The following is a 24,784-nucleotide window of genomic DNA, read 5'->3' as shown; positions in this document are numbered from 1 at the left end:
TTCGAGGCGTGTTAATCACGCCAGGCGCCCAACAGAATCTCGCGATATCTTTTGTAAGATCCAAGTTTCAGCTTACATCTCGGGCCGCCGAATTATTGTGTACACCGTCAGTTCTCGGTCATTTTCTCCGAGTGACCGAAGTACAGGAAAAATCCACGTCACAATTCATGCTCGAATTCCTTCACAGATTTAGCCCTTTATCTTACATATATGCCCTCGTACCCTTACAGATTGAACTCTTTACCCCACATATATACAACATACATCCATCTGAGGATCAATGATTGAACCCTTCACCCTAAATATACCCTTTTATATACGCAGATGCAACCCCTTACTCTAAATATATACCCTTATACCCATAGAGTTAAATAACCATATATATCTTATCGTATCGTCGTATAGTAGAGCCTCGATTATCCGAACCCGTCGGGACCGGGCCTAGTTCGGATTATCGAAAGTTCGGATAATAGTAATGCGTTGTCGTAGATAGCGGTCTCACATATTGCATACGGAAAAAATAAGAAAAACGGGCAGTTATTTTGAGCGATTTAACGTGATGCTTGTGTATTTCAATTATATATTTAAAACAAAACAGTAATATATACCTTCATAAAAATTTAGTGTTCAATCTTAGGCTTTTTTATCATGAATTGCTGAATTTTTGGCGTCTGTATGGAAGCAACGCGTCTTTTTGCGGCCAAATCCCGCAGTCGCTTGAGCAAAAGAAGCTACATAGGGCAGCACTCTTCCTGTTTTTCGTACCACTCGAGATCCGTCTCGAAGGCCGAAAACGCCTCGGCATGCGAAATTTTCGTGCTCGAACCTGCAGGTTCGCCGCTACTGCTGTGGTCGTTATTATCCTCTTCGTTCGTATTTATCAATGAAGATACGATTTCATCATCCTCTAGGATCTGATATCCAGGATCGTTTACGTCGCCCTTCAACCACTCTAAAGCATCGTCTTCGTTGCAGTTCGTGAATCACGGGATACTCTCGAATAATGCGACGAAGTCAGAGTGTTCATTCTCATTAGAACCGGAATTTCCTTCTTCGCCCTCTCGTCTTGGGTCTTCCGAAAGAGGCCACACTTTCTTCCAGGTGTTACTCAAATTGTCCTCCGTTAGCGATTCCCAACTGTCTGCTAGCATGTAGCAGGCATGCTTCAAATTCAATGACTTCGAAAATGAAATCCCGCATTCTTCGGTAATATCATCTTCATGCAACAGTCGCCTGAGAATTTGTTTGCGGTACAACCGCTTCAATTTTTCGATAACGCCCTGATCCGTCGGTTGGATCAATGATGTTACATTTGGCGGGAAAAACTTGACTACGAAGTCCGAGTCAAGGGCGTTCAATACCTCAGCGGATGGGTGGTACGGTGCGTTATCTAACAGCAGTAACACTCCTCCAGTCTTATCGTTCGCTTGACGCCATTTTCTCACGCCTTTTATAAAATCGTTCACGTACCAATCGCAGAATAACTTAGCGTCCATCCAAGCACTTTTCTGGGCATTGTAGGTGACCGGTAACGTCACAATGTTCTTGAAACAGCGCGGCTTCATAGGTTTCCCGATTATTAACAACGGTAATTTGTGAGTCCCTGCAGCATTAGCACAAGTCATCGCTGTCACCCGGTCTTTCGATACTTTAAAACCTCGCGCTGCCGTTTCTTCTTGAGATGCAAGCGATTTTCGTGGTAGAGATATCCAGTTAATGCCCGTTTCGTCTGCATTATAAACGTCTTCTCTCGAGAATCCTTCGTTCAAAATCGTCTTAAATGATGTTTTGAAATTCTCGGCAGCACTGGAATCTACTGATAGTGCTTCACCGTGGATCTACAATTCACGTATCCCATGACGATTTTTAAACATCTAAAGCCAATCGAAACTGGCTTTAAAGTCCGCCGGTCCTTCGAGTTTCTCGTTGAAATCGAGAGCTTTCTCGCATAACAGTGGACCCGATATTGGTTGTCCCGTGCTTCGTTTTTGTATGAACCACTTTGAAACGGCATCATCGAGATTTTCATTCGTCGCACTTTTCATAGTTTTTCTTTTCTTTACCCCATCTCCACAATCCATCTTCGCAGCAAACAACGTAAGTCCTTCACGATTTTTCTTAATGTCAGTGATCGTTGTTTGCCAACATTATAGGAGCGAGCTGACGATGCAACGGTTTGACCCTTATCGAGCTTCGATAAAATATCCAATTTTTTTTCCTCTATGAGAACATTGTGTTTCCGCTTAGACGAGGAAGAATGGGACGACGAACTCATAACACAGTCGACTATAAGACTAATATACAATATATATGTCGGCGAAAAGCCTCGGAAAGGCGGAGAGGATGTAAAGCGTTCATTTGGGCGTTGATTATTCATATTTAGCGTGACGATCCCGACACGTCTGGTATGCTCTCTAGCTAAACCGCAACTGTCGATTTCGTCCAAGCGTTGTTATAAACAAACAATTTGTTTGTTGCTAAGATTCCGTCATTCAGCTATACTCTTAGCTTGCTAATGACGCTTGACGCTCGTTTTGTTTAGTTTCATATTCAAAAGAAACATCCTTTTATCCACTTCATACATTATAAAATGGAATTATTTAACGAGATTCGTGATACTCCGACATATATATATATATTGTAACGTGGCATTTCGGTTAGGCCTGCCCGTTACAAGAGACTCCCTGAACCCTGGGCGGAATCCAGGAATCAGGGTTTCGAAAATCGAGTCGCGAAATAATCCTAGAGAGCGCCAGAACTGGAGTCACGCACCCGGGCTTCGACAGGGACGAAATAGCGCATTACGAACAAGATATTACAGGCTTTTGTTTTTTTTTACTTTTTTTTTGAGTACACCGGCTACCAGCCCGCGACCAACTCTGACGCCGAGGATATTTCGAGGCAAGGCGAAACCGCGGAGATCTCGCGGGAAGGACACCGAGGCTGCGGAGGGGGAGACAACGCAGCTCCTTGCAACGCAGGAATCCAAGGCGGACGCGATTCCCGCTGGCGGCCGGCGCGCCGCAGCCTCCCCGCTCACCCCGCCTACGCCCAACCGAGACAACCGCGAGAGACCAGCTAGCGACGAGGGAGCACCACCCCGCCCAACCCCAGGACCCCGTAGAGCTGCGCGGGAGACGACATCGCGATCTAGCCTTAAGTTCTGCGCCGCGTAGCGACGACAGGTGCGCGGCAAGTTGCGCAATCCCCAAAATCGATGACAGATCGATTGTTGCGCATTCTTAGGGTGATGATGTCACGGAGGATTAGCGTGACGAGATCGGCGTTGCGGCCGACCGGCCATCGGAGATCACTCGAGTTCTGGCGACTAATCAGAGTAGTAGTGTTGCGATATAGATTCGGGTTGCGAGTGTGTTGGGCAGAAGTTAGTAATTGCGAGGGAGAATGGCCGCCAAGGATCACGAGGGAGTTGGTGAATTCGTGTCCTGGATGTGGAGCGGTAAGCGCTGCTAACCTTCTTGCGAGAGAATTTCGAGAGATAATTAATAAAGGCTTGCCGAGGAACGGATAGCCATTGAGGATTAGCGTTAACGACAGTACTCGAGATTCTTTAGCCGATACATCTGCTTGGTGACCGTAGCCTGAGTTGCTCGTAATGAAGTAGCGTTAATTTCGAGTGATCGAGGAGGTCGAGTCGAGTCACGGGTTGAGCCGAGACACTATTGTCTCGAATTTGAGTGTAACCGAATTCCGTTACACGGAGTCACGTCAACTTAGTCCGATACAGCCTCATTTCTCGTGTGGGTCGCGAGCAGTCTAACGGGGAGCGTTCGAATTCGCGACCGCGTCCCGCCGTCGCGGTGAAGGTTGAGCTCGGGTGTGTGTTAACAAGAATATTCTTTTGTAGAGGATAGTCGCGGGTGACGCGACGAGCCTCGTTTCCGTTTGGCCTTTGGTATAATCAGTTAGTAATAAGTTGGCGATCAGCGCCCGTAGGCATAAGCGATTTTATTTCTTTTTTTTTTTTTTTGTTTGATTTATTGCCGACCGCGGACAGCGTCGGCCGATAATTCGGTTCCATTTCCGTCGAGGGGTTTAGTATTAAGTTGTCGATTAGCGCCATTCTATAGAGGACGATCGCGGGCAGCGTGTCGGGTCCTATTTTGTTGTTAGTTTGGAAGTTAGCGGTTATCATTAAGACGGCGACTAGCGCACGTAGGCCGGAAAGGTCTTCTAGATCTATTGATTTTTTTGTTGTTGTTTGTTCTTTCTTTTTTTTTGGTTATATCTAAGCCTCTGTATCTGGAATCGCGACGACGATGTTCGCAGTATTACTATTTTATTTTATTGTATTGTTTGTATTATCGCTAGCTAAAAATATATTGTTTAATTTCATTATTGCTTTGTAAAATAACGTGTTGGCGTACGTGTGTCGTATCTCTCTCTACCCGAAAGTTACCCCTCCCCTCTCCGCGGTACTGAGCTGCCGAGTATATGGTCGCGGTATAGCGCATTACCGATTTCGAGGCGTGTTGATCACGCCAGGCGCCCAACAAATTTCGCGATATTGTTTCAGGTCCAGGATACCTCGCGGACGCCGTTTTATTGTGCACGCGGTAAGTTCTCGGTCATCTTCTCCGAGTGACCGAGGAGCGGGAAAAATCCACGTCACAATATACATATATATATATATATATATATATATATATATATATATGTGTGTGTATATATATTGTAACGGGTGCGGTTTATCCAGGGCCACAGCCTATGTGATAAACCCGTTATTCGAGTGTTCTTTGTCAATTTTAATAGATTTATAAGGAACCCCCTCCGATGGGTAAAAGCTGGATCAGCTTATCAGACCCAAAAGCCCCTGATAATCAAACTATACGGACTTAGGAATCACCAAAGCCACCTATGAATGTGAACAAGCACCTCTGCAGTTGCTCCCTTTGGAAAGACAAGGGCTTGTAGGCCGTTGCTTCAACTGGAGACAAGTGAAGGAAAGCGTATGTCACCTGGTCGGAGATACGGGTTTCCCAGTACTCCCTTCTAATCGCGAACTCGGAGTAAACAGAGTCACCTGGCTATATTTTGTTGTGAGTTATTGACCCAAAACCTCGCCAACCTTTCAGACCAGGGAAATCATTGGCTGATTGTTGGTTTTATTTCCCTCCCCCTTTCAAGATAACGTTATGTATTCGAGGAATGCATCGACAGCGAGACAGACGAGTGCATGCTTGACTATAACATAAGTTTAATAGCGATCAATCCAGATACAATCGTCTTTGTCTAAAGACCAAATAAGGTTTTACAAAATATAACCGTAGAGAATAAAAATAGAAAAATAAACTTAAAGAAATAATAAAACTAACAGAATTCGTCGGTTCTGCTCCTAAATTCTCCCTACAGCTCAAACCTTTTATATCTTTTCTAACTCTTTAGCAGTCCCGGGCTATCGTGGACTCTAATAAACAATATCTTCCCTAATGTTGGAACTAAGCGCTTTGCTTGAGGTTCCTCTCCCTAAACCTCAAGCTTAATTCGATAATGTTCTCTAGGCGAGCAACATTTCCTTTCAATATAATGCAGCGCGGCGCTTTGCCGGTCAACTGGTCTAATAACTTTGATTATCCTTCTACTATGTGACGCAGTTCGGCGCTTTGCCGGATAACTGGTCCCCTAACTGTGACTACCCTTCTACACTGTGACGCAGTTCGGCGCTTTGCCCGGCAACTGGTAACCGCTCTTCGTGGTGCTCCAGTTTTATACTCTTCCGGAACTGTTGTTGGTTGATCCTATCGACGTCATTTCCCTATTTGTGTGTCCTGTTGTGGGTCGTCGTCCTGGTATGCGTTGGTCAGCGTCCGTCGTCTTTGTTTATTATTTTGGATGCTAGCAGGTCATGGTCGCTATCGATAGTCGTCTTGATCAGCTGTCTGTGTCAGTTGTTGACATGTTTTGCGTATGTCACGGGCACGGTTGACATTGCTGCGATTTTGAGCAGCTGTCCGTTACAACATATATATATATATGCCAGATACGATGATACATTCAGATGATTAGATCCTGACAAGTAAACCTATTCGTTACCCTAAATGTATCATCGTATCTGGCATATATATATATATATATATATATATATATATATATATAATGTATGTCACGTGTTTGGTATATAAAAAAAATGACGAATAGAAAAACGATGTACTTCACTGACTGCCGCAGTGACACAGCTTACATGCCTTTCATTAAGCTTCGATACAAGAATAATATTGATTCTAAATATAAAATCGAACCACTCAGTAGCAATGCTAGTAGAGTGTATCACGGAGAGCCTGTTCTAATTAAAAACGTCTTGTCGTAACCAATGACCAAGAAAGTATGACCCGGAGAGCTGTCTCCCACTCCACACATCTTGGCCCCCCGTGACACAACCCACTCGTGGTCCATGCACCACGCATTACCACCGTGGTAGGTTCTTCTAAGAACCCTTATCGATTCCTAGCCGGCGATCATATAAACAGCGCGCGCTGCGCGACCCCATCACACGGCACCTGATAGGCTTAGTAAACATCGGCGAGCGAGAAATCGAGAACGCTGTTTCAAAACCTTGATTTCCACGGCGATGCGACATATATATATGTGGCATTCGATGTCAATTCGCCAGGCCATTGGCCTGACCCCTTCCGATTTTGATGTCCAATTTATTTTGGGTTCTGTTTGGCCCAAAATACGACTTTAAATTTTTGGAAATTTTTATTTCATTTTTAAGGGGTTGCACGAGCTCAAAAATCATACAATCGCGAGAAAACATGAAGAGGGATCGTTCTTAAATTGACGATTTTTTTCCACAGAAACTAGGACCCAAAACATGATTTTTCGTCCTGGTCCGAAAGTGGGTCGAGAACTAGCATGTTAATTTTTTTTGTTTTCAAGAATACTTTATTTCATTTTGCGGACGAAAAACAAAGAAAAATAGTTTTTTCTCGTGGAACTTTTTTTTTTCTTAGATTAAAAGTAGATATAAAATAGTAACTTAATAAAAAGTAGAGCTTCTTCGACAATTTTCGGACCTCTTTCCTTAATTTCTCACCTGGTCTCGCCCCTTTCCATCTTCTCTCAATCCTTTTATATCCGCCTTTCCTCTCATTCAGGGGAGTGACAGACTGATACCTTTCCAATATGGTAAAACGTTGCTTCGAACAGTTCGTATTTTTAGTTATTTTGCTGGCCTATGCGCAGCGCCGCTAGTTTTGTGTGCTCACGTGCAGCCCCCTGACACTCACCAATGCTCGTATACTAAAAAATTGTACGCGTTTTGTCCCCGTTTTTTAGTGCCTCTACGTGGCGTTGGTAGACTTCTGGTACGCTCGCTGCCCTCGCTGTCCGCACGCAAACTTGTCAGATAACTACTAGCGCCGCTAGTGGTGGAGATTGGCGGCAGAATCGAGGGACATTTTGCGAACCACTTTTAGCAGTGTGTGTCAGGGGGCTGCTCACGTGTGAACAGCATGCGCGATTACTGGCGCCGCTAGTTGGTTGATTGTCGAACTAAAAATCCGAACGGTCGCGTACCGCTCATTGAGCTCGGTGTCACCCCCTACCCTCATCCTTTCATCCGTCACCCTTTGTCGCCACACTTTTTATTTTCCGTTGCCCTCACTTCCTGCTTGTCTTATCCTTTGTTTTATATATCTCACTTCCTCTCTTTCCTTCCTTTACTTCTCCCATGATTATTTCAACACTTTTCTGTCCTTTTCCTTTTCCTTTACGTTTTTGTCGTTTTCTCTTCCTCCAACACCTCTCTCTCTAGCGACTATTTCTTTTCCCTCCCAACGAGTGAACATCATTAACAAAATATTTTGTATTTATCCATCGTGACAGCTCGTAATAGCAGCGTTGAAACCCTTGAAACACCATTGCTTCAACCCATAGTAGCATAGCTATGAGAGTTCTACACGCAGTTGTATCGGTCGACGATAAAAATCGCACTGCCTTACCGACAATTATTATCGGTAGAAGGTCAAAATCGTGCTGTTTTACCAACCGAAGGTCAGAGTCTGTGTGTAGTGCTCGCCAGCCAACGGTAGAGGGCGCAGCGGGGGCGTGAACTTTTTTACCGACCAGGATGTCGGTTACCTGTCCCGCATTCTTTTCCCACGATAGGACTGCTGATTCGTAACATCAACCACCCCACATTCTTTTCCCACGGTAGGACTGCTGATGTGTAACATCAACCACCCCACATTCCTTTCCCACGTAATCAACCACGCGACATGGCAAAATTATTGGTTCTGAGAATTGTTTTTCACTTACTCGGATGCCGGTTTGATATCAACCACGTGACATTCTTTTTGGCTTGTAACTGTCATGTGAACTCAACGATGAATTTTTAACCGGTTCAGTCAAGACCAGAGTGCAAGGTCGACCGATAGCTGCGGTACATTCAGAGGCTGCGGTGTTGGGTTATCATCGCTCTAGGAATGCAAAACATAACTCGGTTTGAGTACAGCTCGGTCAAGTATGGAGAGCAAGGTTAAATCTTACATAAGCTTTGTATTGGAAAAAATTGTCTCTTAAAAGTTAAGGTGAAGGTGTAAAATCATTTCATGAACATTCTTGAAAAAACAGTTATATTGAGTACAATTTTTAGGGTACAGTTGACAATTACTTCACAACGATAGTACAATAATTCTATTCAACAGTATCATAACCAGGATGATATATTCGCCAGGAATGCGGGACCGTTCTTGTAGACGCTTCTGCGCAGTAACACAAATTGTACAACCTCGCCATCCGAACAGTATGATGATTTTGTAGCCAATTTTGAAGTATCGAAACGTTTTGTGCTGCACAGATTGCAATGGGTGTTGTATGCACGTCACATCTTAGAGACACAGCTGAAATTTTTTGCAAGGTTTGAAGCGACGGACAGTCAAAGTCCAGCATACCGAGGATTTGAACTTTAGGGATAATTTTAAGCGACCAATCTCGTTTTTATTCTCCTTTCACGTACACGGTTTCAGCTTTGCACAGCCTGTCTTCAATGGTCCACTCAACTTCCTCGAACGGTATGGTTCCACAGCTTCAAGGTAAACCGTGAAAATGCGTTCTAACCAAGAATTTCGGCTTTTGTATTTGACGTCCAGTGAACCCCATTCGTAAGGTGGCTTGAAGAAAAACATTGATGGAGATACTTCCGAGTAGATTGCTATTATGGCCAATTCTTTCAATGTGAAGGTATTGTTGTAAGGTCTACGAAAGCCTTGTATGTAAACGATAAGCTCCATCTTTGAACTGTGCGAGATCGTGGGAACGGGTCAGCTTTTATACCAACTTTTTCACGCCACCACTGAGCGAGTTGTATTCGACAATACGATCGTGAACAATTGAGCAGTACGCCGTTGTTTCAGCGAGAAAGTTGGCTTTAGCTTCATATTCAAAACGGATGTCGACAGATCCGTACTTCAAAGATCCTTTTTGTTTTGAACAGTCAATAACGAATAAGAGGACGTCTCGGAAGAATTCACTCTTTGTCAGCAACGGCTCGGGGTTCTTGTCGTATTAGGTAGCTTGGAAGTTTGCGTACATATCGTACAGGAGCGCGTACAGATTACGACTCATGTTGAGGTTCAGGTAACCGTACGGATAAGGTTGAGAGTTCAAAAATAGCTTGACGTCCGTGATATTGCAATGATCGAAATGACTTGCGTTCTTGCCGTTCTTGTTCTTTCTACTTGTTTGGAAACTCAAAATGACGTACCGAGGTTTTTCAAGCTGAGTGGAAGTTTCCACAGTCCAAACGTGTTTCGATGTTGTGGGAAGTAAGAGATATTCGTACAATTCCCAACTGCGGAAGCTCATCGAAATAGGCGGATCTCTCTGAATGAAATTTAGTAGGTCAACTTTTTTCTGATCCGCGAGTTTCTAATACGGTATTAGTCATTTCACTAGATTGATCGTGATTTTGAATTCCTCCTCTTGAGTCCGCATGATTGCGTTGACGTCAGTTTTTGGTCCCGTCAAAATTCACTCATGTTTAGCGTTGACAACGATCTTGCAGTAGTTTTCCGCGAAACCCAATATTATGCTGAGCGGTATCAGTACGTCAAAATTACCCTCGGCATCGGTTAATTCTTTCTTCTCTTCCACATCAAGCCATCCAGCGTTCTCCATCAGCCAAGTCTGACCAGGGTGCAGAGAAGCGTAACCCTTCATGAGACTTGTCAAGCCAACGTTCTTGCTTCTATCAATCTCAACTGCATTAATTTCGTAGCGAATTTCTTCAAACAGATGACACATCGCGTTGTTTACGAGCTGTGTGTTCACAGTAGCTGTACCATCAGGTTTGAGGAGTCGTCCATGGAAATGTACCAAAATTTTGCTGGGTAATATGCATAAATCCTGATGCTGAACGGTGATTCGAATTTCATCGCTGTTGTTGAAAGTTGACGAGGCGTAAGGTTTGTGAGCGCGAATCTCGTAATGCGCAACGGATTCGTCAAAGACGACTGGTGTTTGAATGTTTAAGATTTCTTCCTCCATGGTACGTAGCAGATGATAAAACAGCAAAATCGGATTCTTAGTTGTCGGAAATTCCTCTTCCAAAAGTGGTCAGTTTCAGACCCAGAGCTATCAGGAACTCCACGTTTCGAGGTGTTAACGGTTCAAGAATCGATCGATGACTGACTTGATCGGGGCATGCCGACTCACTGATATACCTACTCTTTGACAGTCTGTTATATACAATTCCCATCGTTTATTGCGATTTGATGTGTAGTCTCACAGTAATAACTTCCCTACTAAAATCAACCAGGTCTCCGTCTTGATCCACTAAGCGGAGCTGAACGTGATCTATGGGCCTGACGGTGATCGGAAGGTAAATGACGTGCGACGCTACTTACACGATCTGACATACTTTCGGGACAGTCAGGAAAAACTCGCGAATAGTGTGTACTTTGTGTCCATTGACGTAGGCGCCCGTTGTAATGCTGCACTCGACTCGCAACGCGTTGACCTTGAATATAGTTACAGCCACGTCTGATTCGTGAGTTTTATCAACTTTCAATACACGTGGCGTGAATCCCAAAAGTTGAGCAATGGAATCATTCGGCTCAAAGTTAATCGTGTTGTTGCATGTGATTTCGCTGCGTAATGTATTATTGTTGAGTTTGATGGCGAGCCTGATATCTGTATTTCTTAGCTCGTTTTTGAAGATAGTTCTCTATGTCCTGGGTCTCGTGGCTGCCGGTAGGTATGGTGATCACTCAATCAGCTGCGTGAATTTTATTGTGACCAACATCAACGTTGGGAATCGAATTAAAGGTTAACAATTCTACCAAGCCAACAGCATAACTTTTATCACGAGCAAGTTCGATCGGTGGGAAATATTGTGCTTAGAGAATCGAAGAGGTTCCCGAAATCGTTAACGTTAACGAATCATCCATGACTGCGAGTGGTAGACTGACTTTCATGAATCACGCACCATGTTCATATAGCTCACCACTCAGAAATTTCAGCCACAAGTGTCCGCATTCGAATGTATCATAATCCTGGTACCTTTCATGATTGTATTCAACACTACCAACGCCGAGGTATTTTATGAGGTCTGAGGGTGTTGAAGGTTGCCGAAACTGTCAAAGTATTCGATATTATTGTCCCGTTTCTTGTATGCAACCCAGTGTGTTCCCGGACCGTCTTTGTCGTCAAGGTTGATTATAGCTGACTCGTTCTTTCGTGGACCGTTTTCGGGCATTTCGTTTCGCACGAAAACACCGCGGAAATGCAGAATCTTGAAGATTTTTGCATATTTCAACAAGTCCCAATTAGTCAACGCTCGACGTGGTAGCATCGCATCTAGTTTTTTGGAAGATGGAGACCAAGACCTGTTTTGTACGGTTTTATATGAAACCCTTTGCCCAACGCGATAGCTTCCATAGTTTTGTTGTGTCGTTTGCTCTCTCCCAGTTCTCGTTTAGCAGGACTTGTATCGTTCACAGCTTTTGCTATATTTGCCGCACCACCGGCTAACGCGCCTGTAGTACTAAGTCCAGCGAAAAAAGGAATCAGAAACGGTAGAAAACCACCGACTTTTGAAGGCAATGGTAGGACGCGAGGTGTTCGCACTTTAAATTTACTACCCGCTTTTTCAACGGCGTTCTCAGCTCCCTTCAGCGCAGATTCGATAGCTACTTTCGCATCGTTGCTTGGAACCATAGAACGTTTTGCAGCATTTATAATTTTTCTCAAGGTTACATTTTTTGACTTTCGAATTCCCATTCCGAGTTTAGATTTTACTTTCATTGTATTAGCTATTGCCCAAGCGGCGGCCTTCTCACCCAAATTTGCGTCCTTTCCGAGAACCCGTTTCCAAGCTTTCTCAGCTAACACCATATCAGCCTCGTTTCTAAGTTCAAGACTTTCACGATTCTGCGAGTAAGCAATGTCGTGGTCCTTGCAAGCTGCATCGAGAAGATTGATTCCCGGATCACCCCGCGCGAGTCTCTTTGTTAGTTTTGTACCAGGCCCACAGTACTGATAACCAGGTACATGCAATTCGACTGGAAGGCTGTTGATGATTTTATTCACCAGACCCTTGCCACGATGTTGCCGCCTGCTGCTGCTTCGTTTACCTCTGTACGAGATCATGTTCGTGCGTTGACTGAAGAAAAGTGCTTTAAACATGGTATTTATAGCAAATCCGATCAGTCATGACCGAGATGCGGTTTGAGAAACAACCTACTAAGCTTCCCGAGTTGAATTTTGACAAACTTTCGGAGCAAAATGTCAAAAGGCACAAACGGCACGGTGAATTACTCCCGAGTAGTGTACGTGCAATATTCTGTGGACCGTCGAATTGTGGTAAAACTAATGCGTTGCTCACACTTATAACCCATCCCAACGGACTCAGATTTGAAAATATCTACATCTACTCGAAATCTCCCAACCAACCTAAATACCAATTGTTGAAGCAATTGTTGGACCATATTGAGAATACGGAGTATTTTGCGTTGATCAAGTGATTACACCGGAAGAAGCACGGCCCAACTCAATAATCATATTTGACGATGTAGCGTGCGAGAAGCAAGATAATATAAGAGCCTACTTTTGCATGGATAGACATCACGACGTTGACTGTTTCTATCTCTGTCAGACGTACGCGCGTATTCCCAAACATCTCGTGCGCGACAACGTAAACTTACTCGTGTTATTCAAACAAGACAATATGAACCTGAGACACGTATACGACGACCATGTCAACACCAACATGTTTTGCACAGAGTTTAAAAGTGTGTGCTCTGCATGCTGGAACGGTGAGAAGTACGGGTTTTTGGTGATCGACAAAGACAGTGAGCTCAACGAAGGACGATACAGAAGGGGATCCGATTCTTTTGTCAGCCTGGAAAAGAAATAAAATCTAACGTGTTCGAGCGAGAGACGCAGTAGCGTTGCAGACTCAGTTGCGTCAACATGCAGAGCTCTGAAATTTCCAAGCAAAAAGATGCCCTACATCAGATCGCTCAAGCAAGTGCTGCGATCCGTCGAAAACACAGATTGCTCAAGTTGGGCAAGGAATCTACGACTCAGAAATTGAGTGACGTTTTCAAACCAGTAGTGACTCCGTTACAAGAACTGGTAAATGTTACAAAAGATACTAAACCTGTAAAACAAGAGGTGAAAGAAATTAAAGAAGAAATAATGCAGATGAAAAATGCAACGAAAAATGAAACTGTCTCGGACATGGACGATTCCTTTGCTTCGGCAGTAGATGAAACAATCGTAGAAACACCGGTCGAGAAAATCGAGGATGAGTATTTTGCACTGATGCGAGATGCGAAGACAAAAGGTGAATTGGACGACGTGTACGGTGTACGCAACCTCTCAAACGGACTAATGATTGATGATTCGTTGATATCTTTTGAGAGTGACTACATTCGTATTGGCGATACGCTTCACCTGAAAACAAAGTGTTTGCTGGAACTTTCGTTCACAAAGAAGCCTGACGGTTCTCCTGTGAGCGCCGGAGATCAGGAAAATTTTAAAAACATAATCCTCGCAACGAACGCGCATAAAAAGTATTACTCATCCGATGGAGCTGTTCGAAACGATAACAGTTACAAATTTGGAAATATCATTGCCGAATTGATGGATTATTCCCCATCACCTCGCCGAAAGGGTAAAGGTCCACTTCCGAAAGCTATGATCGCTCGACAACGTGTTGAAACGGAATGCGTTTTCTGGGATGATCCAAACGAGTTAGTGGAGCGTCTTCGTTTACTCCTGGCATCTCAGGCAGCGGGAAATCTGAGTCACAATAACGAAATAATCTCCATTATTGAAGAGCTACGCGAAGCAGGAATCATTTATTAAGCAGCTTCCATCGTTTCTGCATTCATTACCGAGATGAGCGTTGACGTGTTTGGACGGCATCTGGATAAAAACACGGCCGCGAGCACTCGCGGTCCTCCGGGTGTCGGATTTCAAATAACAGCGGACGGGCATTACGATATACGGAACAAGAGACTGTGCAATGTCGCAGATCCCGCAGAGCCGAACAATGCTGTAACTTTGAAAATCTTGAGACGAAAATTCAACGTGCTGCAAAGACAAATCGACAACCTTGATCAAATGATCAAAGCTTTAGAGCTCACCACGGAGAAAGCTTTGGATACCTTTTACACAGACTTTAAAACAGGCAGAGACCTGTCGATTCGAAACACTGAAATCATTTCTCAATTGGACATCCGACTAAGAGCGTTGGAATATTGAACGAGGAAAAGCAAGCACTGGTGACGGAACTGCGTAAGCCTGCACGCCGGAATTACCCGCGTCGACGTGTAGACGTGCGCGGCATCGACGAGACCTTGCAGGCGGATCTTGATGATATGACGTCATACGCTGGACAAAACAAAGGCTACAAGTACATGCTCACAGTCATTGATATTTTTCCAAAGTATGCGTGGGCTGTACCGATAAAAAGCAAGTCTGGAGATGATGTTACGAAGGCAATGGAGTCTGTGCTTGTTCAAGGACGGGTGCCGAAAAATTTACACGTCGACAGAGGAACGGGATTTTACAACTCGAAATTTCAATCACTTATGACACGCTACGGAATCAAACTTTACTCCACGTACAGTAATTTGAAGGCTTCGATCTGTGAACGTTTCAATCGCACGCTGAAAGGTAAAATGTGGACACGGTTCAGCATGCAAGGAAGCTTCAAGTGGCTCGATATCTTATCTGATTTGGTTTCGGCTTACAACAACACCAAACACCGAACCATAAGAATGAAACCGTCGGATGTCACCGTTGCAAACGAAAGGCTGTTATTACGTCAGGCGTACGGAGGGCTTCGAGCGATACCTACCATATCGGCAAAATTCAAATCTGGCGACAAAGTTTGAATCAGCAAATTCAAAAATTTCTTCGAGAAAGGTTACACTCCCAATTGGACGACTGAAATATTCACGATAACTCAAGTGGAAAATACTCATCCTGTGACGTACAAGCTCAAAGACTACCGAGATCAACCCATCGCTGGTGGTTTCTACGAACAAGAGCTCCTCAAGGTTAAACATCCGGATATCTATCTGGTGGAGAAGGTGCTCAAGAAGCGTGGAAGAAAAATATACGTTTAGTGGTTAGGTTTTGACACTACACGCAACAGTTGGGTAAACGAATCGGACCTGTAACATTTGAATAAATGAATTCTTTGTGAAAACGAGTGTGTGTCTTTATTTTATACCCGACACATAACAAGTGTGCATCTTTATTTTCTAGACAATCGACAGACATATGCATCGTTGTACAATTTTTTATATTTCGGAGCGTTCTCATTCACTATCCTACATAATAATATTTTATACATCATGGTACAGTTATAAATTACAAAGCTAAGGTGCAGGCTTGTAATCCCACGGAAGCGTGTCGGTTGTGTTTTGAAACACGATCCGCTTGTCGTCATTCCAGCTCAGTGCCACTTTCTGCTGTTCTACGGTATATACCTCATGCTTTCGACTTAATATCAAATGCTGATTTGTAGACAAATTTTCACGGTTCGAAACACATTCCAAATAATCGTCGAAAGTTATTTTTCTCAACGCTGATCCTTTGACACCTTTGGCATGTTTATTGTCTTTCTCATCTCCCAGGACTCGGAATGCGTACAATTTAGCTCTTAATCCTACAAATTCCAGCATTATTTTTCCGTTATTCTCATCTTTCATCAAGCGAAGAACTTTTTTGTTCGCCAGAGGCATTCCAGAAACGTTGTCAAGCGGATAATCAAACGTATCGAATTTATGCAAGTCCTCCTCCATATGTTCGTATATGTTGGGGACGGTAAAATCGTAAATCAAACTGTCGGTATCCGTATACATTAATTTTACTCAGTTGCCAAATTTCTGCTTAATAGAATTATAATGAAAATCGTAGATATATGTGTTAGCCAGATCCATGATGGAGAAACCTGCATACAATGGTCTATTTAACTTGACTTTCATCTTGCTGATTCTGACGATAATCATCTCTTTGTCGAAAATGGTGCAGCTGTGAAAATTAGGTTTGGCTATAGTAGCTCTAGCACCGTATCTTCCATCCCATTTTGTGATCAGCCTGACATTTCTATACTTCCCAACATTTTCCATTGTTTTGCCAAAAACTGCGTTGTTCATCAGTTTGCAAAAATTTTTCTCGAATTCGTTGTGAGATTTTTTCCGCAAATCGGTATTCAAATCTATGTATTTTTTGAGCCACGGGGTTTATCTGAATTTGAGAACTCTGTCAATTTTTAGTAATTTCAAGCCTAATTGTAAGCATTGTTTCAAAACGCTATAGTAAACAACGTGGGCGTCAATTTCGGCTGTTTATTGTTCGAGATCGGAGGTATATAGTGCTCCGGACACAGTGGTAAATCTTTATGAATTTAATGCAGTTCCTCAGGATATTCCAAATCCACCTCCAACAAGTAACCAAACTCCGCATCGTCCGAGATGGTAAAAACGTCGCATTGTCCGAAGTCTGATACCCATTTGATGATTATAGCAGCACCGTACAAATTATCAACGTCAAAGTACATGAGATAAGATTCTTCGACCTCAGGATCGAATGCCTCCCCCATGTACCTGTTGTTAGCCTTTGCGTATCTGTTCGAGCACTGTGACACACCACCTCGAATACCTTTTTCGATAAACATAACCATGTCTATGTCGGTGGGAAGCTCGAGCTCGATGTCAGTACACTTCAACATCGCATCAAACGACAGACCGGGCGCGGTGTAATAATGTAACGGATCCAGGTTGTACGTTGTCCAACAGCTCTGTCGAAAGTTTTGAAAAACGTCGGCTAGTAAAAACACGTCCGTCTGTAAATACAAGTCCGAATACTCTCCCAAAGTTTTAACGTTAAAAGTTTGCCAAACTTCACATGCATGTGCATATTCGTCGTCTGATATATCCCGATCATTTAATTTTGAGTAAAATTGTTGTATGCATGGTAGCCGTCTGTCCTCGAGCTTCTCCCAACTGTCTGTGTATTCGTACGGGAACATTCCTTCTCTGGTCAATAACTGAAATTTATCTGAGCTACGATGAAATTTTCGTGTGATTGATTTTTGATCATCACCAAGATACGTTGCTAATTTCTCAAGACTACTGGGCATGAAACGGTACGAATCTACGAATCTAAACTTTATATCTGTCCCCTCGACGTATTTTGTAAAAGAAATGTACTTTTCTTTGTTTACGGGTAGAAGCTCAATTGTGCCCTCGAGCGATGTAGCCAGGGCTTTGATCAGAAAATGTTATAAGATTATTTGAAAATTAAAAATTAGGCTTAATCAATATTAAAAATCTTTTACAAACTATGAGTAGTAGAGTGAAAATTTTAATTTATTTATAAATATAACCACACATAAGCCGTCATTATGTTTAAAATTCATTCATTCATCCATTCCACAATTCATTCATTCCAGGTGTATATGGTTAAAAACAGTGTATATTGTTAAAATTGGCGGATATTGTTGAAATTATAAATTGTTGTCAATAACTGTTTTTCGTCGAGGCACTATATTTTCTGATATCACTTTTAATATTCTTCGTTTTATCGTCTCTTTTTAAATTTGGGCTTGGGTTTGGAGTGTTTAATTTTTAATTTAATAGGTATATCCTCGTAGTTTAGATTTTCTTTATTCTCAGTTAGTCGACTATTTCAGAGAGGAACACCTCCGCACCTCCTTCCTCCTGGAGAGACATAGACCAAGCCTCTTAATTTCAAATTTGTGACCAGGTTCCCCACTCCCTGGGTCTAACCTAATCCACTCGTGCCGTGTTCATTGCGCGGTTATATTTGAATCATTACATTTGCCTCCCTTTTGTAATGGTTAGGTTTATCATAATTATCACAAACACCAGTTATTGTCATTGTTCATTATCCATACTCTAATTTATTATATAATTATCGAAAACTGCTTCATGTCCACCGTTCTCTGCACATACTTCAAATTTCATCACCTTTTTGCATTATTAGCACTGGAAAGTTTGTCACACGCATTCTTCCACACACATTCATCCACTTGTATAAACTAATTAACAATCTTCTGGTTTTCCGTTATTCCGATTATTACAATCTCGTCCACTTAATAAAAAATTAAATCTAACTCACAAAATTTGCTTGTCATTATTCTATGTCGAGTCCAAAGTAGAGGATGAAATCAATTTCATTGAGATTCATACGAGTTAAATACATTATTATATATTTTTTTTTTTTTGAATATTAATAAACTTAAATGTATATAAATTGCTTTCAAAATTGATTCAGGAAACTAGGAAGTTTGATACTTGCGTAAATTTAATCTATTATATGTACCTTTGACATCATTTAAATTTTCTGGATTACATAACACGAACGCATTCTTTCCAATCACGTTTGTAATCTTATATGGTCCCTGATATATGTGAAAAAACTTTTGAGTTACTCTATCAGCTGCATTAGAGGGTAGTGGTACTTCTAATAAAACTAGATCATTCACATCAAGAATAATCTTTGTTTTCACTTTTTGTTGCTTGCGTCGATAACGAAAGTTCTTTAACAATCTTTCCATAGCTATCATAATTTTAGTTTCTTTGTCTACTAACTCTCGCAAAGCTGAAGGAATTGGATAAATTTTTCGTACAATTGGATTTGGTTTAGTTACTTTGATTTCATGTTGATATACTTGAGTACATCCGGGTTTATTGGAAAACAAGACTTGACACTTTTTACGAAGTGCACAAACAGTTTCAATCTGTACATTACTGAGTGTCGTTAGACTATGCACGAAGTTTGAAGACTTTTTAAAAAAATTATGATCCTCTCCATGTATTGAAAATCTTCTCTCTTTAAATTTTAAGATCTTTCTTCCTCATTTGTTTCTTCTAGTTGTTTATGACTACTATTTATTTCAATGGCTTTAACTAACTTAACAAAATCATTTTCACGAGGTAAATTATTTTTATACATTTCACAATTGAGATGCTGTGTATCAACATCATTATCATTAACAATATTATTTTCATCAACTACCAATTCAATTTCATTTTCTAAATGGCAGAGTGGTTGTTCATTATGAATCAACTCATCAACTCCACAATTTTCTTCACCAATAACAAGTTTATCATTTTCATCACTTGAATCTGAATTAACATTTTGCATATTTATTATTTGAATTAAAGTTACTTCATTATTTGTAGAGGATAACAATTTATCTAAAGGTTCCAAATCAAACAACACCGTTGGCATACCGATATGAACACCGTTGACTTCCAACATACGATCTTTGTAATTTATTATCACTTCGTTTTTCAATAACCAATCATTACCAAGTATTATACGATTAGATAAATGTGGAATAACAAGACATGAATATTCTATAACTTGATTTGCCAAATGCAATTGTAAGGAAACTTGTTTTTTAACAGTTATAGTTTTTCGTCCAATAGCTGGGATTACCATTACTTTACTAACCGGGAGAATATCTAAATTTATTACTGTCCTTAATCGATTGAAAAATTCTTCGGATATACATGTCACTTGACTACCAGTATCAAGAAGTGCATGTATTCTAATCCCCAAAACAGTAACTAAGATATGTGGACATCTTGGTACAGTTAATCTTGAATTTTTTTGGACATTTTTTTCAGTACCATTTACATCATAAGATAGGTCCGTAATATAATCAAAAGGGTCACGACACGTTATTGGACCTTGATTCAACGCGCCGATAGTCAGTTTAAATTTTGTTGTTGGTTATTACTATTGTTATTATTATGATTCCCTGTTGGTAAATGGTATCCATTCGACCTTTGATTTTGTCCAAAGTAAGTAGGTGGCGGATAACTTGTGTTGGGTAAACAAACACTAACAGCTGTTGGTACAGTATTTTGAAAATTTGGATTCGTAGATACCCCGTTATGTTGACTTATCTGTTGATATTTCGGTTGTGCGTTAATGTGACCTGGTTTATTGATTTCACTGGTATTATACGAATTGTTGTTATAAGACTGTGAATTTTGAGGTTTTTCACGTTCTCTTTCTTCATAAGTTAAATCTAGCTGAGCTAACCCGGCTTCAACTCTATTATTATCGGAAAAATCAATTGCAACTAACGATTCCCTTACTTTAATCGGCATTTGTTGAATAATACTATAATTTACTTCGTAATCCGACAACTTGGGTTCAAAATACTGAGCTTCTTTAGTTTGTTTTAAAAAAATACGTTTGCAAATTATTTTCACTCCCTTTGAATTTGCGCATCGACCAACGATTTTTTTCCCTGATTCTTATAGCTACGGAATAAAATTCTTTCAAAAATCCAGTTTTAAAACATTCGTAATCGTTAAACCTACTTTTTTTTCCATCGAACCAAGTTTTAGCTCTACCATTTAATGCACCATGAATAACTAATATTTTTTTGTTCAGCCGGTACGTGTTTCACATCGAAATATCTTTCTAAATCGTTTAAAAATTCTCTAGGATTCGTGTTATCCTCCCCAGCAAATTTAGGTACTTTTATCTCTATTTGAAATGATTGCAATTGGTTCATCAAACCTCCTACTAACCTTCCTTCAATATTTTGACTTTGTTGAATTGGTTCTACTGCCGACAATCTTTCTACCAATTGACGTTGTATCTCATTTTCCTCCGTCAAACGTCGAATTTCTGCCATCATCGTGTCCTGCTGCTGCTTATCACGCAAAGACTTGTCCAATTCTTTTTGTTGGTTAGCCAATTGTTGTCGTTCTAGTCTCAATTTGTTCAAATCATCACCTCCTTCACCTCCAGTCACATTGTCTTCACGGTCAGAATTTGAATTTGTCGAACCTGGTGCCATGTTTTTATACTGAATATTTCGGCCGCTACGTGTAGTTTTCGGTCTAGAAACTGGAGTTCGTTTTACTCTACCCATGCAATTAATTGAAAATTCTAAATTCTATCTTAACCTTTTAATCATTCACACTTTTTCCTAGCTTTCGAGCCTTCGCGTTGGGCGCCAATTTGTAAGATTATTTGAAAATTAAAAATGAGGCTTAATCAATATTAAAAATCTTTTACAAACTATGAGTAGTAGAGTGAAAATTTTAATTTATTTATAAATATAACCACACATGAGCCGTCATTATGTTTAAAATCCATTCATTTATCCATTCCACAATTCATTCATTCCAGGTGTATATGGTTAAAAACAGTGTATATTGTTAAAATTGGCGGATATTGTTGAAATTATAAATTGTTGTCAATAACTGTTTTTCGTCGAGGCACTATATTTTCTGATATCACTTTTAATATTCTTCGTTTTATCGTCTCTTTTTAAATTTGGGCTTGGGTTTGGAGTGTTTAATTTTTAATTTAATAGGTATGTCCTCGTAGTTTAGATTTCCTTTATTCTCAGTTAGTCGACTATTTCAGAGAGGAACACCTCCGCACCTCCTTCCTCCTGGAGAGACATAGACCAAGCCTCTTAATTTCAAATTTGTGACCAGGTTCCCCACTCCCTGGGTCTAACCTAATCCACTCGTGCCGTGTTCATTGCGCAGTTATATTTGAATCATTACAATGTGAATCGTAACCCGACAGATTGTGGAATATCACTGGGATAGTGTGCGAATTTTGGTGATTTAGATTGCAACCTCGATGAGCAGCACCACGGTACTTTCCCGTGAAATGGCAGTGATCACGATGTTTCACGTCTGTGAGTGTAAACGGTTTTTCACAAATGTGGTACACTGTTGTTGAATGAAATTCGTTGATTTGATTGAAATTGAGCGGTTCCATCGGTACGACAGTTTTGAAATGAACTTCTAACGAATGTGCCAATTCCGCTAACTCATTCACAAACCATTGAATGCAAGTCTCTCGACGATTAATTTTGAATTTTGAAAGCGAATCGTCAAACGCACAATGTAGATAGTAAGCTATACTTTACGGAAGATGCTTCTGATAAATTGTTCTTGTACCCACCTTTTTAAGCGTAGGTTCCAGTGAACATTCGAGATCCGCGTAAATGCAGAATGGAACGGTTTCTTTGTACTTGAAATTTTTAAATTTCAGTATTTTTTCTTCATCTGTAGGTAGAATAACTTTGGTTTTGTTTAAATTCATGCATTAATACATTGTGCTTTGTCAAACAACTATCACATAACCAAGTACGACATTTATGCTTAGAAATTTGAGATCTTGTTAATCGAGACAGATTTCGAACACAAGTGAAATGAAAGATTCTATTTTTTTTATAATTTTCCATATCAACATCATCATCGTCATCGTCAGTGATTTCAGTTTCTATCGCTAAAAGATGAATTACAGGTTTGTCAGACTTGTTTCGGCTCAAATAAATGGGTGCGATTTCACTGCGCTTCAGTTTTTCCGTACTATCTATACCATAAACGTTGATTGAAAGTTTGTTGAGTTTCTCAAATTTTGGAACCTGGTCTAAAGACGTTGGAAAATGCAAACCTTCGTATTGTAGCACTGAGCTGAAATACGGATATGAAGTAATTTCACTGGGATTGTTGTTGTCGGCTGGGAACAGAGCTGCGGTGACCGACCAAAGAAAGCAATACGAGTCGCTGTTACGGATGTTGACGACAGCTTTCTTATCTTGAATATCTTTGGGTAGTGGTGTGTATGTGAAGACACCGCCTGGTAGTGGCACGTACTTGTTAATGTTGACGGTAAGATTTATAATTTCAAGTAAAGACCAGCCTGAATCCTTTTCCTGGAAATCTTCCACCTTTTTCAACAAACGCTCCGTCGCGTTTTCGATGAACCATTCGTTGATATCTATTGTCTGGAGAATGATTTCATTTCTCGTATTAAAAAATTTGATCTCTTCCACCGTGTGATCATCTTTTCTAACTGCAAATTTACAAGCCAGGATAACGTTGGCTTTCAAGCTCCTGTCTTTCTTCAGAGCGTTTTTTAGTCTCGTCACAGCTAGTACCTTTGCATCTTCTAGAAATCTCTCTACATCTTTATGCTTCAAATTGACGATGGATCCAGTTCGAATTCTCCCCTCGAAAGCTGATTCCAAATCTTCCCAGTGAACTCGATCGCTTCTTCTTACTTTCCGCGTACCTCCACCCGTTTTCTGAAGACGTTTGAATTTTTCCGCGGGCGCTTTCAAGAGTCCGATCGTTGTAATAATTCTCATTTTTTCTCCAATCGATGAAGCCTCTCGCAAAATATTGTTCAGAAGCCGAATATTTTAACTTCCAAATTTTATCCGTATCTGAATCTCTGCTGTTGATGATGATTTGTCCAAGATTTTGTACGCCGATTTCATAATATCGATCAATCTCAAACACTTCGCGGATTCCATCTTGAGCTTTTTCCTCACGTATACTTGACAAGTTGAGACCTCATGATCGTTTGCAGTGATGAGCGTCCTTTTTATAGGGCAGCTGTACGTAGGTTTGTGTATGCGCGCGCACCTTTTAGCATTCCCAGAGCGATAGTAACCCAACACCGCAGATCCATGGCTCTGAATGTACCGCGGCTATCAGTCGACCTTGCACTCTGGTCTTGACTGAACCCGTTCAAAATTCATCGTTGAGTTCACATGACAGTTACAAGCCAAAAAGAATGTCACGTGGTTGATATCAAACCGGCATCCGAGTAAGTGAAAAAAAATTCTCAGAACCATTAATTTTGGAATGTCGCGTGGTTGATAATGTGGGAAAGAAATGTAAGGTGGTCGATGTTACACATCAGCGATATCCGAGTGAATAAAAAACAATTTTCGGAACCATTAATTTTCGAATGTCGCGTGGTTGATAACGTGGGAAAGAAATGTGAGGTGGTTGATGTTACACATCAGCAGTCCTACCGTGGGAACGGAATTTGAAGTGGTTAATGTTACACATCAGCAGTCCTGTCGTGGGAAAAGAATGCGGGACGGGAAACCGTCATCCAGGTCGGTAAAAAAGTTCACGCCCTCCGCTGCGCCCTCTACCGTTGGCAGGCGAGCACCACATAGAGACCCCGACCTTCGGTCGGTAAAACAGCACGATCTTGACCCTTGACCCATAAGTATTGTCCGTAAGGCAGTGCGATTTTTCACCATCGACCGATACAGCTGTCGGTAAGGTTGCACGTTTTTAACCTCTACTCGGTACGGCAGAGCACGTTTTATCTGACGAGAGTGGGGGTAACCATCAAGGATTTGCGTCTGGGGTGCGCGGAGCGGCTCGGTCGGTAAAGAAGGTGTTTGTACTCAGAACCCCCATTGCTATACTACTGAGGTTAAACCCGCCGCACACAGTACTTATTTTTTACGTGCAGGAGA

At 41.4% G+C, this 24,784-nt stretch overlaps 2 protein-coding genes across 2 annotated transcripts in view; both read right to left on the bottom strand.

The window, feature by feature from the left end:
- Window positions 1-24,784, bottom strand: part of LOC124300690 (glutamate receptor ionotropic, NMDA 2B) — a 1,918,249-nt gene that overhangs the window by 1,855,460 nt on the left and 38,005 nt on the right. The gene's annotated exons all lie outside the window — the stretch shown is intronic.
- Window positions 732-21,331, bottom strand: LOC124299568 (jerky protein homolog-like). Its single transcript, XM_046752831.1, has 4 exons — window positions 21,060-21,331; window positions 20,364-20,574; window positions 995-1,838; window positions 732-952 (listed from the first exon to the last, which is right to left on the bottom strand). The coding sequence occupies exons 1-4, from the start codon at window positions 21,329-21,331 to the stop codon at window positions 732-734; spliced, it is 1,548 nt and encodes a 515-aa protein (XP_046608787.1).

Source organism: Neodiprion virginianus, chromosome 3, assembly GCF_021901495.1.
Source record: "Neodiprion virginianus isolate iyNeoVirg1 chromosome 3, iyNeoVirg1.1, whole genome shotgun sequence".
Lineage (NCBI taxonomy): Eukaryota > Metazoa > Arthropoda > Insecta > Hymenoptera > Diprionidae > Neodiprion > Neodiprion virginianus.
The sequence above is the reverse complement of the archived record's forward strand: the minus strand, read 5'-3'. Positions and strand labels throughout refer to the sequence as shown.